This window comes from Anas platyrhynchos, chromosome 15, assembly GCF_047663525.1.
Source record: "Anas platyrhynchos isolate ZD024472 breed Pekin duck chromosome 15, IASCAAS_PekinDuck_T2T, whole genome shotgun sequence".
Classification (NCBI taxonomy): domain Eukaryota; kingdom Metazoa; phylum Chordata; class Aves; order Anseriformes; family Anatidae; genus Anas; species Anas platyrhynchos.
Window position 1 is genome coordinate 15,457,752 of NC_092601.1, and position 19,954 is coordinate 15,477,705.

The 19,954-nt window shown below is 50.7% G+C and overlaps 1 protein-coding gene and 1 long non-coding RNA gene across 3 annotated transcripts; one reads left to right on the plus strand and one right to left on the minus strand.

The window, feature by feature from the left end:
* Window positions 1-820: 820 nt before the first annotated feature.
* Window positions 821-17,611, plus strand: AMZ1 (archaelysin family metallopeptidase 1). 2 transcript variants are annotated; one of them, XM_072023650.1, is made up of 7 exons: window positions 821-1,829; window positions 9,073-9,406; window positions 10,301-10,468; window positions 11,337-11,465; window positions 11,809-11,972; window positions 13,219-13,395; window positions 16,897-17,611. In XM_072023650.1, the coding sequence occupies exons 2-7, from the start codon at window positions 9,103-9,105 to the stop codon at window positions 17,464-17,466; spliced, it is 1,512 nt and encodes a 503-aa protein (XP_071879751.1). In that variant the 5' UTR covers window positions 821-1,829; window positions 9,073-9,102; the 3' UTR covers window positions 17,467-17,611. The 2 variants fall into 2 exon arrangements, with proteins under 2 accessions (XP_071879751.1, XP_027325378.3); XM_027469577.3 differs by having other exon boundaries at window positions 827-2,083.
* Window positions 4,229-9,084, minus strand: LOC110352827 (uncharacterized). The gene is made up of 3 exons (XR_002402470.4): window positions 6,893-9,084; window positions 6,076-6,131; window positions 4,229-5,742 (listed from the first exon to the last, which is right to left on the minus strand). It is a non-coding gene; the product is annotated as an uncharacterized lncRNA (long non-coding RNA).
* Window positions 17,612-19,954: the final 2,343 nt, after the last annotated feature.

The window sequence follows — 19,954 nt, forward strand, 5'->3', positions numbered from 1 at the left end:
GCTCACCTACCAAAGGCAGGAGGCAGCTGTGTTACATCCCCTGCTCGGAGGCAATGCACCACGGCCTGGCCAGGAAACACAACTGGGCACAAAGAGTGGAGTTTGGTGCAGAATAACGATGGCTGCAGCTTGCTGCAGATAAAGGCTGCTTGTGGTGAGCAGCACGTCTCCGCAGCCACCAGCTTTCATCGCAGCTGAGCTAAGGCTGAGTGCAACCACCCCGGTGCTGCTCTGCTCCCTCATCAGCCTTAAAACTCTTTCCCTCTGACCCACTCCTCATCTGCCCTCTATAACTCCTGGCTCGCTTCTCATCCGATTCCTGGCCACCTCCTCCTCCCTTTTCCCCTTCCTGTCACGCTGATCTTCTCTTAATAGAACCACTCACCTCCTGTAAAGCCTCAGAGTGGACGTGTGGCTGTTTCCCCACCCATCACTCTGTTCCTGATCCCAGTCTCCCTCCCTCAGGGACTCCCCAGCTCCCCCCGTACCTGCCCAGGATCAGTGCATCATGTCGGGAACGTCACTAACAGCATTTATCCTGTTTTGTCGTGTTTACCTGTGCTGACCAGCCAGTGTGCTGGTAGCTAAGCCAAATATTAAATATTGAGGTTAGATGCCATAGGTTTCTGAGCAAAAACAAGCATGGAGAGGCAATCCTGGGCACACCATGTCTGGAGAGTGTTTTTGTCTGGTTTAGCTCTTGGCTTCCCCAGGGCAGGAGCCACCTGCTTGGGGTTGTATTGTTCTGAGCAGGCTGGTGGTGTGCAACAACCAAATCACAAATAGATGATTTAAGTTAATTAATACAAATAAACTCTAATTACAAGCACTAACCAATTAAAGCAGCACAGAGGGCATCTCCTCTGCTTTGGCGGGCAGATGACAGGGATGCTGTTGCAAGGCCTTAGGACTTGGTCCTGCCCCACTGCATCCCGGGGAGGTTTCCCACAAGGAGGCTGAAGCCGCCGCTACTCCTCTCGTCCTGATTAGGACAGCAGCAAATTAAGGAGGTTTTTCACCATCTCAGTGCCTTGAGAGCAATGCAGAGCCCAGGTATGGCAGGCTGCAGCATGTGGTGGTTTTCTTAGTCAGTTCTTGCTAACCCCACAGCACAGCACGGGACAATTTGTTCTCTTCTGCGGCCACTTTGGCTTGGGGGAACTTTCTGCTGGCTCCCGCAAAGCCCTCAGCTGTGCCTGCAGCATGGGGGTTGCAAGGACCACTGCAGCTCCTGAGCCTGTAAACAAGTTTTATTCTTTACATCAGCTTGAGTCATTCAGGGACAAGCTCTGGTCCCAGCCAGGATGTTCCTTTGTCCTTCCTTGTAGGGATGGCAGAAATGAAGGATCAAAGCACCGAAGGGATCAAAACATGAAAGCTAGAATATATGAAGCAATGGGGCTGGAGATCCACTCCTCTAGGATAATTAACTTTCCCAAGAACAGATAATATCCCCAAATTAAAGGACAACCTGGGACCAGTCCTGAGAGGCGCATCAAGGCGAAGACGAACGCCACTCCCATGGCGGAGATCTCATCAGGCTCCGGCGTAACCACATAACTACCGCCCTGGTCTCCAGACACCCACTCCTTCCTTCAGCTCTCATTAAGAAGGCAGAGAGATGAAAAGCCTCTCGCTCCTGGTGCCACTGTCACGCTGCTCACCCCCAGGCCCTTCCAGGAGAGCCCTTTCCCAGAGGAGGGCTGACTTTGCTGCTCTCCCAGGCTCCAGCAAGCCCGGCAGGGACCTGCCACCACCACCAGCACCCCGAGCACCCCTCGGGGCACCCTGGCCACGGGCCCTTTTAGGGAGGAGGGGGGGAAAAAAGGGTGAGCACAGCGGGGCCACCCCCGGGGCTCCCCCTTCCCTGAGAAGCGGGGGCGGCTCTCCGAGCCCCCCTCCCGCGGCTTTTGCTCCCCCTTTTTCTTCCTCCTCCTCCTCCTCCTCCTCCTCCTGCTGCTGCTGCTGCTGCTGCTGCTCCTCCTGCCGCCGCTGCCCGGCTCCGCTCCGCCTCGCCAGCCCCGAGCGGGTGCCCCGGCCCTGCCGCACCTCCCCGGCCTCCGCAGCCCCGGCCCGGCGGGCGGTGAGTGCTGAGCCCCCCCTGCAGGCCCGGGGGGAGCCGGGGGGATGCTCGGGGGCCTCGTCGTCGCCGGAGGGAATCGGGGGGCCGGGTGGGAACCGGGGGCTGAAGGGGCGCCGGGACCTTCACGTCGCCCCCACTTTGTCCCCTCCTGTCCCCTTCCTCCGGGGGGTGCAGGCTCGGGGCTCGGGGCTTCGCCCCCCGGGGGTCGGGGTCCGGCTTGGGGAATGTCCTGGGCTGGGAGGTGTGTTTGGGGTGGTCCTCGTGTGTGTGTGTCCCTTCCTTGGGTGATGGGGTCCTGCGGAGGGTATCCCCCTCCCCGCCCCGAGGTGCTGGGGGGAGCCCTAAAGGCACCACCCGGAGTGCGGGGCTGTCCTTGGAGCAGCCCCTCGGGCGCTTTAGGGCTGAGCTGGGTGCACCCCACCCGGCTGGGCTCGGGGAGTCCTCCCAGGGTGCTGGTGGAGCGGCTCCTGACACCCCCCCCAGCCGCTGCCCCCTGCCCCATTTGCAAAGCATCAGGGCTTGGGGGGCTCGGATGTCCCGAGAGCAGGACCTGGGGGCTGCAGCGCTTCCTGAAGCCGCCCCTCAGCCACCGACCTCCCGGCTGGCAGAGCTGCCCCCCGTTAGGGCACACCGAGACCTCGGGGCTGGGGTCTGCACACCACAACCGGGCCACCTCTGGGGCTCCTTGGTGGAGGTACCACCTCGGTGCCCCTGTAAAAGGAGCATCCCCTGCCCTCCCAAAGCGCTCGGTTTCTTGGGGAAAAAAGCACGGCATTACAGTGCATTTATACTGCATGAAAAACCACTTTTATAACGCCTGTGCCGGAGGGAACATCTAACCAGAGCCGTACCTGTCTGGGCATTCATCTGTATGGGAACTCTGCAGCCTCTTCCCTGGCTAACACCGGGGTTGTCTTGCAGAAACCATTTAGTCTGTCTAGACAAGTATGATGAAGAGCAAAGTGCCCAGAGCAGTGAATGATTAGAGCCTGGCTCTCTCTGCAATGTTGGGTTTGTTGTACAGTGCTGATAGGTGGTGTGCTCTGCTTCTGGGTGCCTTTGGGTCTTTGGTTATCAAATGCACAAGAAGTAACCAGATGACCATGCAGGTTTGTTGTATGCAAGAGCAAGGAAAGAAGAATGTAGCCAGCTCTTCATCACATGTGTGCATGCGAAAAACATCATAGAACGTTTAATGGGATTAAATGAACAGAGAAAATCACAGAGCACCAAAAATGAATAAATAGGTGATGGGGGGAAGGGTGTGTACTTTTGTCTTTCCTTCTGGAGGATAGCACAGATAAATTCATTAATATTTGTATGGCACTTAGAGATCCTTAAATAGAAAGTGCTAAAAAAAATGTAGCATTATGCATGAGCATAGAATAAATAAGATCCTTAGGATAGGAGACAAACTGTGGATAACGCATGTCCTTAATACATATTCATGTGAAGTAGAGTGTACTGAAGAGAGCAGGCTTTAACATAAAACAAAATCAAGGGGAAAGCGGCTGTGTAAGCATTTGTAAATACTCTGCAAGCATCCATCTCCATCTTAGGTACTCGATGACCCTTACAAACCTAGTCTTTAATACTGCAAACCTTCCTGCATATGGGCTGTCCATCTGCCTTGCCCAACAGTCCAAGTAAATTCACGAGGAAGATTCAGGTGAGGACGAACTTCCAGGGCTGAGCCCTGCGGCAATAACACATCCATCACACTTACATGGCAGGTAGGCTCTCCTCCCAGTAAATGCACGTGTGAATCCCTAAAGGTTTCCACAGCTCCAGGAATGACTCATTTTCAGAGAGACCACACAAAGCATCTGTTTCAGAGTCACAAGCATATTCTAGAGACATGACACACAAACATTATTGGGAGCTGGCAGCACACGAGGCCAGAAGGTTTTTATCTTACTTCATGGGTGGGTACACACAGATCTGATTAAAAGTTTTGTGGCCATTGAATGCAAATGGAACAGAAGCTGCTGCAGTTCCTTGTGGGTACTAGTATGGGGCTGAGTCAGGCCCAGGGTGTATTTTCCCCGTGAGCAGAGACGGATCCTGAGAAGTGCTGAGCGCCCCGCAATCCCCCCAGCCCCCAGCAGTTATCCCTTTTCAGGTCCAAACCTGACAATACAGATTTGTTCTGACCTCGGGAACTGAGCTTACTCAGTATGCAACGCCTTGCTCCATGCAAGGGACTGCATTCCCTTCCTTGAGGAAGGAGCTGGAATACCAAGAACTTTTATTTGCACCAGGGTTACAAGGGTTACTCACACACCTCCGTGTCTTCTCTGTGTCCCGTCGCATCAGACTTTGTCACCCACTGAGTGTTCAAGAAAAATCTCTTTCTATTACATATCAGCAAACAAACTGATAAAATTGCTTTCAGGCTGTGATCTGTGTTATACAGGGGAAGGAGAGAGTGCTCCCGGAGTAGCAGTAGCAGATACCAATTGCAAATCTCAAGAAAAGAGCTATTAAGCAACTAGGGCATGTGTTGATAATTAGCTAACGCTTGTTCTGCTTGCTCTGGGCTTTACACTGCTGTTGACTGGCTATGAATTTTCTGCACTACCACTGCTTGTTTACAGTACAGCACCTAACTTAAGCAATTAATCAGTTTTAACAGACTCTGCTAATGTCCCTCTGACATCCGAAGAGCCCAGTTAAATGAGTCTGTCTCTAAATACTATCCAAGAGCCGAGGGGAAGGAAACAGGACAAGCACAGCCTGCAGAGATAGAAATGTCTTACACTTACATTTATTAGAAAATAAATGACATTAGAATGACCAATTTTTATCCATATATAACATATATATTTCTTTTTATAAACAAATAAATATAAAATACAATCTTTACAATGTTAGGATGAAATTTCTTAAAATAGCCCAAAAATCCATTTGGTACTGGAGGCCCTTTTCTGGACTATGTAACACAGACTCTCCACACACAAGTCCATTTCTACTTTGTTGGACTATCCCACACTGTATGGTGCTGCCTTGGCTTTTGAGAATTACAGTGTTGGTGTCAGCCCCATGCTTATCTATCCAAGAAAGTAATGTCAATATAATAGAGAATAAATGACATATATGTGGATAACAAAAGGAATAATTCATAGGTAATTTTCAATTACAGAGAATAATTTATAGGTGCCTGATTTGTAAAGGGAATAATTTATGAGTAACCTGAATTGCACATAAAAAGTATTTACAGGTTAGTGTAACAAAGGGAATATATTGGCTGCACAGCTGTGTTAAGACTGGATTTGTGAGGCATTTCTTGTGCAAACACCCACCATTAAAAAACTCTCCATGTTCCACAGTGAAAGGATTTGGGGAATATTCCCATCTGACCTGAAACCTCCCCAAGTTACCAAAAGCCACGTGTACTGGTGAGCTGATGGGACTAGGGCTAGCCAGCCTCCAGATGCAGAATTATCACTCTTGCACCAAGGCTGGAGTGGTGCAGCACAGCACCTGTGCGTGCTGTCTGTGTGGTCCCAAAGAGCCTGGTTTAGTTTAGGATTCCTGGCAGAGGTTGGCTCCTTCTTGCCCTGTTAGGGACCCTGCAGGGTGCCAACAGGGCGTAGTCTCATGTTTCCTGCTACGTAGACGTGCATCGCTCCTCCCTGTGACCCAATAATGGGGTGCTCCTAATTGTGGAAAAAATGTAACAGTGGCAAACGGCTGCAAGTAGGAATAATAAAATTCAGATTAGAAGTAGGATTTTTTTTTTTCTGATGGTAAAAGTAGAGAATGATAGAGTAGACACAGTGTGTGCCTCCACTTGCAGCAGATCTTTAAATTGTTATAATTTTGCTTAAAGGATTTCTTCAAGTGCAACTACAAGTTAATGGCCTTTTAAATAACAAGAATTGCTTTCTCCCCCTCAGGACTTGCTAATCAAGTCCTAGGGCTTGTCATTGGCTAAGAGGTCAAATTAGTTGCTTTTTGCTTTGAAGATGTAATGTCTTCTTCCTCCATACCTGAAGTGAACATAGATGTGTTGGTACTTCCATTCCTTTACCAACACCTTAACATCCTAAAAAACAACAAGAAAAAAAAGCCCACCTAAGCTAAAATGCCATTGCCCCCTGAAGCACTGCATCAAGGGGTAATACAAGGCATCCTTGACACAAGAGATGAAAATTGTAAAGCCCTTTTACACTACTTCAGTTAATGAAACAGTATATCCGAGTATTTGTGCTTGATGTAATACAATCTACTACAGTTAATGTTGTAAACCAGTTTCTTTTCTTTCAAGCTGCTAAAGATATCCATAATTTTTTTCTGAAGCGCTGATTTTTTTTTCCCAGTGAAGTATTTTCAAAAACCTTGTTAAAGAGAAGTAATGGTGTCAGATGTGGCCAATACAATGTGTTGCCGCTGTTCTGTTGGGAGCAAAAGCAGAGTGCCCAGAGGCAGGAGGCACACGCTGCTCCAGACTGTACATTGCAAGAGAATTCCTGCCCTTCAGCTTTCAAACCATCAAAGCATAATCATGGACATCCTTAGGCATGTTGGATGCTCACAAAATGCCCATGATCATAGCTGGGAGTGTCTGATGCAAGCTGAATATCCCCATTTAGGAAGCCTTGGGAAACAACGTATGTCCCATATCTTTGGGCACACACTATATTTCATGAGAGAGCCGGAGGGAACACATGCTAAAAGACTGTGTGCTCATTGTATTCGTTGTTGCATACATTCACTCTTTGCTACTTCCCATTTAGAAAAGAAAAGAAGAAAAAAATTCCCTTCATTCTCTAACCAACTCCTCCCCCCGCATACCCACTTGCTCACCAGGAAGAGCTGATGAAAGCAGCTCCTGCTTCTCAGTGATCTTTGACAAGGCCACTTGCAACCTGGACCAAGCACAAAGCCTCTGCTTGATTTCCTTCAGAGCAACAGGCTCCCAAGTGGCTCACACATCCTCAGTGATTTTAACATTGTGAATAGTTTCCTAGTGTAAGTTCTGCATATGACCAGAAAAAATGATGCCAGTATTTAAAGCTTGCACAGAACAAGTGAAATCTTGGCACTACTAAAGCCCCAGGCAAAACTTATGATGACTTTCTGGGGTTAGAATCTCCCTTCACACTCTCAAATTTGGAAGCAAATCAGAAGTGTAGAGATATTGGTGACAAAGCACAAAACAACCTCATGTGTACTCTTGTTGCTACTAGTAAAAATCCAGCAGAAGCAACATGGACATGGGGGGCAATAAGAAGAGGTTGCTGAGAAAGCATCGCAGACTTTATTTCTAAACTTCCCTTGGATTAGGGCCCCTCTACTATTTCAAATCCCACTGTGCTGTCTGCCGTCAGGCTTTAATGCTAGCAAAACACAAAGCTTGCAAAAATAAAAGCAAACTGCTTACCTGCGCCATCGCCTGTGCGATACACCCTTAGCTCCAAAAGAGATCTTACAAAAAGAATCTTTTCTAAGGACAGCTTATACATACAAATATCTTCCCAAGGGTTAGATGTAAAGGAATTCAATATTAATTTTAATGGTTTGCCACTTTCCTCTTACAGTGAAATGACCAGAGCCGTCTCTACATAATTGAGGAAAGAATTTGGCTCGTGTTGGTGCTCTTCGTTAAATATTGAATTCACTGTTGTGTTGCTGTCCTCAGGGGCCACTGACTGGCACTTACCTGACAGAGCTGGGCTGTAGAGCTACTTAAATTACAGACTTAACCAGTTCCTTGTAAAAATATTTCACCTTCTTTTTTCATCTCTCCTGTGATTGCATAATGCTGTTACAACACTGATGGTCAGCAGCTGATACATGGGCTTATCCACAGAAAGCTCACCTGGTTTCTTCTAAACTAGTATTAACTTGCCTAATAGAAGATAATATTTCTTCCTAGAAACTCTGTGCTTTTGTGCATATACACCTGTGTATTTTCATTGTGCTCTATACAGGTGGAGCTCTTACCTGTGGCAGGGAGCTTTGCCCAAAGCACTGCTGCAAAATACTTGAGTTCTACTTGGCACACACACATTTTCAGTAAAATCAAGATGTAGAACAGCCACAGGGTTAGCATATTGGTTCCTCTTTTTATTTCCATTGAGATGCCCACTGGGATTTCCATTGGTGCCTAAATTGCAATGGGAAATAGGTGCCTGACTCCTGCTGCTGGCCTTAGAAAAGACCTTGGAGAGGATATTTCCCAGATGCTATGACTTGATTTCCTTCTGCTGTAGGCTTTCATTTGCTCTTTATTTACCACTTCAACATCGCTGCCTTGTTTAGCATTCTTGATGTCACACATCTGACATGAGCTGTTCGTGAGGTGACACAATGGCAGGGGGCCCACACAGATCTCACTAGAGAGGCACAGCAGCTGCACAAGGCTCATGCAGCACATCCCACCTGTGGATCAGGCTGGGCAAAATTCCTTAGGCAGGTGCCCTGGGTCAGTGCCTAGGAGCCAGGATTGAAAATTGTTAGAGGAAATTGTCAACAGGAACAGCTGCTGTTACTGGTGCCTGGTAAATCAGGAGTTCAGGCTTCTGATAGATTAAAAATAGACCAAGACCTACCTCTTCTCTTTTCCTACTGTGGCATTTGAGAGCCCTAAGCAAAGAGGAGCACCACCTTTCAACAACAAGGGCTAGCACAGCCAGATGCACACCACAGATATTTATCATATTATCGGGACTTTGGGATGGAGCACCAAAAAATAAAAAAAATCAAACCACCTGATTTAATCCAGACATGTGGTAGCAATAACAGGGCTATGCATTCTTGAGCACCATCTACTGGTACGCTGTCCATAAACCAGAGGCACGCAGATGTAGAGCACCCTGCCACAGCTGCGCTCACGTAAACGCACAGGGCTCCTGGCCAGCACTGAGCATTTACGAGCTCCCAGCCAAGCCTTACAGCTGGGAGCCTGGGGCACACGGCTCCAAGAGCAAAGCTGGAGGAGGCTCGCAGGTCCCTGGTGCTGATGGTTGCCTCTGCTCCTGCAGGCAGTGCCGCAGCCTGTGGGCCTCTCCGCAATGCTGCAGTGCAAACATGCTCAGGAATTCAGCTTCGGGCCCCGGGCTCTGAAGGATGCGCTGATCTCGACCAACCCAGCCCTGCAGGAGCTCTATGCCAAAGCTTTCTCCAGGGCGGAGAAGCTGTTCCTCTCCGAAGCCTACAACCCGCAGAGAACACTTTTCTGCACACTGCTCATCCGGACGGCTTTCGACTGGCTCCTCAGCCACCCCGATGCCCCCGAGGACTTTGAAACCTTCTATCACGCCATGCTGCAGAGGAAGCAGAGCTTCTGTCGGAAGCACATTTACCTGCAGCCTATAGGTAATGTGGGCATCCCCTGGTAAAGCATGGGAGGGAGGTGGTGCCAAACGCTACTAACCCATCAGCCTCTTCCAAGGACTAACCTGTGGACGGGAAGTTCAGTCGGTACCAAAGGCTCTGCCATGCCCCGAGTCCAGAGTCGTGATGACCCCACAGAATCATAAAATCATTAGGGTTGGAAAAGCCCTCCAAGATCATCTGATCCAACCATCCCCCTGCCACCAATGTCACCCACTAACCCATGTCCCTAATCACCAGGCCCAACCTTTCTTTGAACACCCCCAGGGACGGTGACTCCACCACCTCCCTGGGCAACCCATCCCAATGCCTTTCTGAGAAGAAATGTCTCCTCGTTTCCAACCTGAACCTCCCCTAGTTGTAGAGAGCAGTAAGGTCTCCCCTGAAAGACTACATAACCCCAGTTCCCTCAGCTGCTCCTCAAAGGACTTGTGTTCCAGGCCCTTCACCAGCTTCGTAGCTCTCCTCTGGACACGGCACCATGTGTGCCCTTGGGTGAGACTTGCTGGAAATATATGTATGCACAAATACGCATATATATAAGACAACGCTGGATAAAACAGCATTTCTGGAACTCCATCCCTGCCAGTTAATAAAAAACAAACAGCTCCCTGTCCCCAGGCTAATCCTTCTGGGCTGCTTATCTCAGAGATCACCTTCTGAGCACATCTGCTTTGCTGTGATAGACACCCCCAGGTCTCAGGGTGACCTCTGAAAGAGCCCCCATCTCCTCCATACCTGGCCAGCCACTTGGAGGTAACTGCCACATCCCAGAGTAAGCAATTACCTTCACAACGAGCCTGCCTTGTGCCCAGTTGCTGTGGCCAGCCCCACAAAACCCTGTCAGAGCACTGACACCATGGCTTCTCTTCTCAGACCTGATCGAAGGGCCCGCCGGGCTGTCGCTGCTGGATTCCCTGCAGAGCTGCGTTGAGTCCTTCTTCCTGGGGCTCCGTGTCAAGTGCCTTCCCTCCATTCCCATCTCTTCCATCCACTGCTGCTACCGCCACAGCCAGGACTCGGACAGGGTGCAGCTTCATGCAGGTAAGGACCTGGCACCGTCCTGGCACCAGCCTGGCGTGCTGGCACCATGGAAAATAGGAAATGCCTGCGATATCCCTTCATCGCCTGCGCAGGGAGGGGACGAGGAAGGGAGTGAAAAGGGAGAAATCCTGTTCCCATGGAAAAGCCAGAACTCTGAGGCTGGAAACAGGAATAAAAAACAAAGTGACTTTCATCACATTTTCCTCTGCTGTTTGTGTTTTTCAGCACTGTTTCGTTTAGATCCCACTCAGATCAGCTCTGGGGGAAGGCACTGTAGATCTCATGCAGGCTGAGTTCTTCCACCTCCTGCCCAGAGCCAAAGTAAATCCGTGGCCTGGGTGGTGCAGGTGGGGAATTCAGCAGCCTTTCATGTTCGGAAATCAGGGTTCAAGTGTCACACAGCTCCCCAGGGCAATGGGTCCACCAGCTGCCAAACTCGAGCTGCACAAACACCCATCTGGAGCGAGCTGCTCGCAGGTAGCAGGGGCAGCATGTGCCTGTCCTGGCCCCCATGCCACGGCCATGGGGCTGCTCCAGCACAGCTCTGAAACACCCCTGGGGGAGTTTTGGTAGTTCCACATGCTCATTTCCATGGGGCGGTGCTGAATTCATCTGCACCTCTGCCCTGGGGTCTGCTTAACCTTAACGCTGTGCTCAGCACCACTTGAAAAGTCAGGTCTGCTCCTGCTCTGATTTGAGAGGATGGGCTGCACAGCTGCGATTCTCCGTCCGAGACACTGGGTCCAGCAGCTCTGCCTCACTGCAGCTTGGATTACGTGCTCCTTCCCGTTAGCAGGAGGAATTCTGGCTCTTGCGTGCCTTCCAAGGATGCTTTGTTTTAATGACCATCTCTCTTGTGTTTGTCCAGATGGGATCCTGAACTTCCTGAAGAACAACAAGCCCATGGATGCTCTGTGTGTCCTTGGACTCACTCTCTTGGACCTTTACCCATGTGAGACCTGGAGCTTCACCTTCAGCAAATTCCTGCCAGGACAAGGTGGGATTGGTGTCCAGTGATCTCCTAGCACAGGGCGTGAATAAGGCAGCACTGTACCAAAAAGCCTTCCCTGGGAGAATAACCTGGGACCAGAATAACCAAATCTTATCCTTATTTTTTGTTTCCACTCCTTGATGAGAGGAACTCTTTTTTCCCAATTTAAAACTGGGATCTCAGGGTTCCTGATCCAGGGCTGCTATTTCAGGCAAAGGTAACCGAGGTGCTGCAGACCTTGGAAGCGTGGCTCACCACACTGCTAAACTGGACTGCGCTATCACAGCTTTCTTCTCGTGCTGCCTAAGCTGAGAGACAGTCACAAGCTTACATGCGCCTCTCTTTACAGAAGTGGGAGTCTGCAGCTTTGCCAGATTTTCCGGGGATTTCCCCCATGGTAGCTGTAGCAGCTTGAACCCGCTGGTGCAGAAGGAACGGTTAGGCCAAGTCAGCAAAGAAAGCAGAGACCGGACCGTGCCGTTCAGTGCCCAGGAGATGGTCCAGTGCTGTAAGGTAGGACTGGCACATTCCTGCACCCCGTATTTCTTGCAGTGTGGGGTTTAATACTTCAGACCTGGGCATAATCCACCTCTCAGCCCAGTGAAGCCTGAGATTCTGCTCCTGTACCGGTCCATGCATTTACACAGTCCTAGGCAGTCTGTATCTCAGTGCACTGCACGGATCTCCCTTACTCCCCTTGCCACTGGAGCAAACAGCAGCATCAGCTGCATGGAGAGGTGACAGGACTTACAGCACAGCAGCACTGGGACAACTGCCCAGCTCCCAGCCTCCTGCTTGGGACACCTGAGTCAGGAGATGTGCAGGCAGTAGGACCTGTTAGCTGATGAAGTATTTGGAGATTAATTTGGATAGCTAATGGTGTTCCATGTCAGCTAGTGGTTAGCTGGGCAGGTGCATCTTCCTCAGACACAGGCATCTGTCAGGGGCACTAACACTTGTCCAACCTGCTTAAGTGGACAGATGAGAAAAAAATATTAGACAAGTCTGCACGTATATTTATATGCCTGAAGTCCCATCCGTCTCCAGCACATCATCTTCACGAGTGCTCTCACCCCTCACCCTATGCCCAGTGCTGCTGCTAGCATTTCTTGCAGTGCTGGCCCACGCCAAGCACCTGCACCAACACCTTCAGTGCCATTTCTCTCTGCCTCGCTTTGTATTTGCTCAGGACGTTCTAGTCTGGCGTCTCTTCCTGTAGAATTTCAAAGGGAATGAGGTGGCAATGGGAGGAGGAGAACCTTCCATCCTCGGCCATCCTGCAGCTGCCAGTTCCCCAGGCAGTCACGCTTGGCCAGCTGACTCCAGCTTAGCTTTTGCTTTGGCACAGACATTGTGCTTTGAAAGGACCCAGATCTGTTATTGCCAATAATTTCGTACAGGTTTCTCACATGGACTGTGCTGCTCTTTTCCGACCCCACTGGGATTGATTTTCTCCTTTAAAAAACAAAAGGAAACAAAACAACCACCTTTTGGGGAAGAGAGCTTCATCAGCACTGCCTGAAACACTACCTATGGGGTCTTCCCAGAGCTGCTTCCAAAACATACATCTCCCCCTCCTCCACTCCCCCAAATCAGGATGCTGGTACCTGGGAAGCAGGGAGCTGTGTTCCCCTTGGAAAAGCCAAGGCTGGAGGATGGCCACGCCGAGCTGGTCAGACTGCCAGAGCGGTGATGGGAGAGGAAGGGACAAGGAAGCAGGAATAACCGCTTGCTGCTCTGATTTTTGCCTTCCTGCCAGGTGACTTGCCACGAGATCTGCCACCTGATGGGCCTGGGGACGTGCCGCTGGCTGCAGTGCATCATGCAGGGTGCGCTGAGCCTGGACGAGGCCCTGCTGCGGCCGCTGGAGCCCTGCCCCATCTGCCTGCGCAAGCTGCAGTACGTCGTGGGCTTCAAGCTGGTCGAGCGCTATAGGGTGAGTGATAGAGCCCCCAGCCCTTCCCGGAGCAGCTGCCAGGCTGCTGACCCCAAACCATGGTGCTAAATGCACTACAGCAGCATGTTAAATGCAGACGCTGCTCTCAGGGCAAGTTTCAGAGCCCATAGATCTGCTAACACCACACATGGACGCCACCATGAGCAGTGCTAACACTCCCATAGCTCTCGAAGGGGTTTTCTGCCTCTGTTGTCTAAAAAGCTGGATTCAGCAGCCAAACAGCTAGTGGAATATAAATAATCTCCCCATTCTCATTCCGTACCCTATCTTCTTGCTTATTATTCCTGTCTGACAAGCATCATGTTCAGAGACAGGATTTTCCACGGCTGCCTGTTTTAAAGTCTGTGGGTTATATTTGTAACGAGATGCGTGCAGAATGAGAACGGGGACGCCTCTAGTTTCATTCAGCTCACAATCAGATGCATAGAAGCATGTCAAAGCATGCGGGGGAAAATACGCTTGCGTGGTTTTGCTGCTCGCCTGTGTGTCTGTGCAGTGTTAGACCCGTCTGGTGCTTGCTTCTGCCTGAGAGCTGCCCAGATCGCCCAGAACACCAGGGGAACGTGCTCTGGTTTATTTAAATGCCTGGCCTGTCACCATCCAGCTATTGCTTTCTAGAAGAGAACTGCTGTCTGCATTAAGCCCTTCTAGAAATGCTTTTCCTTTACACCTGCGGTAAATACTGTAATTGGCTCAACATCCCCTGGCAGCAGCAGACACAAAGCTGAAGAAAGGCCTCACTTGCCAACCATCACATCTGCTTCCCTGAGAGTGGAAGCTCAGCGAGATATAGTACACGCCTGTAGGAGACACTTGTGATAAGCTCTGCGAGAGGCTTTGCTGCTGCCTTGAGAGAGGAGATAGGAACGTCAGAGATGAAGCCAGGAGTTAAGCAACTCTCTGCGAAGAGAGCACAGAGCACTTGAAGACAATATCAGATCAGATGACAGTTACTTGCAAAGAATATTTTGGGATGTCGTGGCCAGCCAAGTACAAGGCTGAAGTCACATCTGCCTCTGGAGCACGAGCAAGAATCCCCACCTGCCGCAGAGCAGCCCCAGACGTTCCCAATAAATACAGGAAATGCCAGACACGAAGCCGTTCCTCCCCAGGAGCAGGTAGTGCTGCGAACGTCTGTGACTGAGACAAGATTACAGGCAGAAGAGCACGTGGGACAGGAAACCAGTCCTTATGTAGGAGGATGAGCCCTTCAATTTATTTATCTGAGCTGCACTCAGAAACATACTCCATTTTGTCATCGCAGCTGCTCATTCCGCGATGAATTGTCTTGAAAATTGAAAGCAACCCAATTCTCACTGCGCTTCCCCAGCACAACCAACATTTCCACCTGCTGCTTCTGCAGCCTCCCGGGCCGTTCTGCACGTAGGGCCTGTACCAGAATGCAGTGATTGCAACAGCCACGCTGAAAAACAAAAGAAACCAGAACACACGACTCACCAGTGCTCGAGCTGCCCTTAGAGCCTGGCTTAGCAGCACAGGACAGCTGTATCCTCACCCTGGTGTTAACCACAGTTTCTGCAGCCTTTGCAAGTTCACTAGTTAGGGTACAAATACTGGTTTAGCAAAGCTAAATCATGAATATTTGAGGACTGGAGCTTGGCTAAGGGCAAGGATAATATTTTAAGTCTAGCTAACGCTGCAGAGACCCGCGTCCTAGAGTACTGTTGTTTGTTCTCCACGGGCTGCATTAGCATGGCTTCGATCTGCTCCCAGATGCAGTGTGACCGTCCTGTGGACAGGGCACGGTGGCCCTGCCATGGCACAGGGGCTTAAAAAATTTCCACTGCCTCCCCACTGGAGTCCCCTGAAGTGTCAGATCACAGATTTCAGTCCTAGTGACTTCACGTGCTCTTGCCTGCAGGTAAACTAAGACTGTAAAGAAGGTGCCCCGTTCCAGTTATATCTGTGAACACTAAAAAAAAAAAAAAAAAAAAAAACAGAAAGAAAAAAAAAAAAGGCTGCAGCCCTACAAACTCTTCACATCTGTGAGGCAATAAGCCACCCAAGAGCGAGAAACAGGAAAGATTTCTGGGTTTTGGTAGTGATCTCGAGTCAATTATTCCTTCCATTAATAATAATCCAGATGTTCTCTGTGAACATCCTTGTCTCAGCAGTTTCTTTTCCTCTTCTGGGGAATTGTGCTAAGTAGCAGTTGTGATTCTTTCCCAGATTCTCAGTCTTGGGAGCTGAAAAGAGACACAGAATCATGGGCTGTTGGCAGCTTCCAAACAGCCCCACTGTCCCCTTCCCCAGTCTGGCTCCTGCTGCAGCTTCTGGTGCATTCTTTGTTTTTTAAGCCCAGAGGGATGGAGGGGCTGCTGGAGGTGGGATGAGGCAGGAGAAAAGTTGTCCCTTTGCATTTTGACTTGCCCCAGAGAGAGGGGGCAGGGCAGACTAACTTAGCTGAAAGGGTCCATTTTACTCTTGTATGAAATTCTTCCCTGAGGCTCCATGCACAGACTGAAGCGAGAAGCAGGGCCGATTTCTCCCACCCACTCAATTTGAGCTCTTTATCTTTTCTGTCACTTGCCTGAAGAGAGAGCAATAGAGGAGGAGAGGGGGAAGGGAGAGGGGCAATGCTCCTACAGACGACAGCTCTGTAGCACTGCAAATTTCATGCCCACTTCTCAAACATGACAGCACTGGGCTTACTGCTGTGTGCATGGACCCAGCACAGTGACCAGCGCACTGGGGCCACAAGCCAAGTTAAAGCCCTGTGCCTGCCACCCCTGCCTTTTCCAAGGCAAGTGCAGGGCTTTGCAAAAGTACCAGCTGGGAGCTGCAGAGAGGAAGGCTGAGGAAATAGGCCACGAGGCTGTGAAAAAGCTGAAAAACAAACAAAAAATGCCAACAAGGCAGACAGGGAGATCACCTTTTATCCAGTGATGACTGGAGTGGTGATTCATCCCCCCAGAGCACAAGGAATAAATGTGCCAGAAGCAACCCGCTATATGCCACATTGTAGCGTTTAATATTTAAAAAGGAAATTGTCTCAGACATTTTCCTTTCATTAATTCTTTCCTGGAGCCCGGCCTTCCAACTTGTGCGCTTCAGCTCGAGAGGCGAGGAGCTATTCTTGGGAATACAACACACATTGCCACCGGAGCCAACCACACCATGAAACAAAATTCTTCCCCGCTATCTCAGGAGCTTTTGTGGTGACACAGCTTCCTCTAGGAAGGCGCTGGTTTGGCTCTAGTGGAAATCATGTGCAGAAATGGGGGAGAGAATTTGTGCCATTTTTCTCAAGTGTCTTCAATAACGTGGCAGATTCAGCCCACACCTGATGGGGCCGGCTCTGCCACAGCCACTGACTCCAGGAAGACAAGAGAAAGCCCCTGCTCCTGGCAGGGAGCACCACAGCATCCCAAGACAGCTAGGTTTCCCCAAAAACATTAGGTAAGGCTTACCTGTTTTCTCTCGTTCTCTAAAACGCTGCCTTTTCCCTTCTCATCACAGAAGCTCTACGCCTGGACGCAGACCGTGCTGTCCACGTGGCCGAGGCAAGAGTCGGCGGACCTGTCAGCCTCGGAGGACGTCCCTGTGGTCAGCTCGGACTCCGGGATGTGCTGTGAGAACGACTCGGAGGCGGTGACCTCCTTGTCGGAGCCGCTCACGCCGGACACGTGTAGCCAGGCCCTGTCCATCGGCCAGGAGCTGGAGCAGGACGAGCAGTCGGGCTCGCTGGCTGAGGCACACAGCCAGCCCCAGCTCGCCGGGCCGACCAAGGCCACAGATATCGTTAAGGATTACGAGCTGTGGCTGGAGACCTGCATCGCTGCCCTGGAGAGGAACGTCTCCGAGGAGGAGCTGGCTCAGGTGGACAAGGCCGTGGATGCACTGGCCAAGTGGGAGATGTTCACGGGACAGCTGCCCGTGATGAAGAAGGACCTGCCCTTTGCTAGGGACAACACCGGGCTGCGGAAAGTTCTCGGAGACAAATTTTCCTCCTTGCGGAGGAAACTGAGTTCCAGAAAACTGTCCAAAGGGGAATCGTCCCCTCATCGCTGGCGGTGGGAGGAGAACTAGCGAGGGTCTGCCTTGGGATGGGCCAGCTCTGCTCCCAGGGCTTTGGTTGCATTACTGTCCTGCTCCTGAGCTGTCTCACCACGAGTTGTTGCTGTCAGAGAGAAACAGGAACTCCCCCCAGGAATAAAAGGTGTTTCTTTTTTTCTGAGATTGCTAACATCATTTTGACATGATCAGTTCTTTGGTAAGGGTTTTTCCTGTGCTGGTCTAAGCTCTAGCACGACTCTAAATTCCTGTCAAGTCCTATGTAGGCACTTCATTTTCATGCTGTATTTCATTTGGTCTGAAGTCAGCTGGGAAGAGGTCTATGCTAAACACTAAACACATTCACACAGAAGCTCGGGCCATCTGAACAAACAGATGCAAATTAACCAGGGCAGCTCTCTTCCCATACACAGAGCTCTCCTACTTAGCATTTCTGTCTGACGCAGGGCTATTATTCCTCCCTCTCCCCCCCTGCCAGACCTTCATCTCTATTCCGTTCACTGCCCCATCGGCTGGAGGCTGAGCCCAGCGCGGGAGCACAAACGAGGCCGACAGACCACGGCTGTGGGTGGGGGGGAGAGATGGAGGCGGAGGGACATGGAGGCGGTGAGCGAAGCAGAAAGCTGCCAAGCAGCTCATATCCCCTAAAGAACAGCGTTTGTGTGACGGCTGTCTTTTGGCGGACACTCCGGGGGATCTCCAAGGCTGCTTCACTTCAAAGCCAGGCTTGGAACTGTAAGCTAGAACTACTCACATCCTCTGCAGATTGGCACTGGAGGGAAAACCTTTGGGAAAAAAAAAAAAGAAACAACACAGAACAAGAAGCAAGCATTCTCACACACATTGATTATTAACCTAAAAGGGGGAAGTACACATGCATTCCTCTCCCTGCCTTAAGAAGGCAAAACCCCATTCCTTTCGCTCTTCTCTGCTCCATAAGTCACCCACCGAAGGGGAACGGGAGCTGTGCTGGCCCCAGGAGCTGCCTTCCCCTGCTGGGGGCACGCTGTGTCCCTCCAGCTATTTATAGATGGAGCTCAAGAGGCTGATGGCTTTCAAGCCCTGTAATAGCAGCACAGGGAAGGCTGGCCCTCTCCTCCCACAGCTCGCTCAGGCCGCAGCACTGATAACGCTCCCTACAGCTCGCAGGGCCATGGCCACACTCAGATTTCCCCCACCTAAAAATATCTTTGAATTAACAACTGCAAAGGACAGGAAAGCAGGTAGGTCCAGTTCAGCTGGGGGGTGAGACAGGCTATTTCCCTCAGCAGAGCTAATAATTAGGGCTTTCCACAGTGCTTGCCCTGTGCACTTTGAAGGCAAGAGGACCCAAAACCCTGCAATGCAGTTTTGGGGTAGGTAGGGCGAGAATCAGAGGAAGGCGTCCAAGAAAAGCTCGAGATTTACTCGTGGAAGTACAAAAGATTTTGCGTGAATTCAGCCGAATGCAGGACACACAAGCAACTCCACTTGAGCACGATTCAGGCAGGGAGAAAAAGGGAATTTGACTTCAGGAATGGCGATGGCAGCTCCTTTTCCAGGCTGTGCACCCTGGCTCAGAGCAGCGGGGCCGCTGCTGCCGCCCTCTCCTGGTGCCTCCGAGGGGCTCTCGGCCACGGCATCCTGCCCTGCAGCAGAAATTCCCCGAGCAAATCCTACCGGAATTACAAACCCGCGTACCGCCCCACGCTTGCTCATGCGTTGCTGTAACAGATTTACTATTTTAAGCAAGAGATTACTTTTTTGTTTGCTCTTACTTGATTCCGTTGTGAATCACGAGGCTGAACTTTCGAAACTTTCCCCAAAGACACCATAAACTCAGGATGACAATACGGCCCGAGGGAGAGAGACAGACGGCTTTATGTCAGAAAGTCCAAAAGCAACAGAGCAGGGGAGGCACAAACCCAACCTGCACTGCTGCAGAAGTCACAGATGGGAAACTCCCTGTGTGACACTCGCTTTGTACATGTAGACCTGTGTTAGCTCTGCTGTGAGAGCACCAATGCCTGCTGAAGAGCTGTCACTTACCACTAACAGATATTTTTCATACTGCCAGTGACAGAACCACCACTTATCAGCTGTTTGTCCCAAAGAAAGAAGTAAATGAGCAGGGCCACTCACCTACCTGTGTGGCAGCTCAGTGGGGCCTGCAGGCCGGGCGCAGCCTTGCGGTGCCAGGCAGAAAGAAAATGGCTGTTACACGTCCAAGTCCTTCGGCAGGTGGAGGCAATGAAGGGGTCCGAGTGCTGCTGGCCCCTGGGAATACGAAGGTTGTGGTGCCCAGGTCAGGCTCCCAACACCAGCACACGGAGCTGTAGCAACTGTCCAGAGCCAGCAGTACTCAAGCACAGGGAGAGAAACACAGGGAAGTGATAATACCTCACCCTTGCATTACAAAGCCTGCACCAGTGTGAGCAAGGACCCTCTCCTTTCTCCCCCGTGGGCAGCCTGGTTTGCAGAGAGGAACATGACTGGCCAGGGCTACACAGAAAAATGAAGGTGG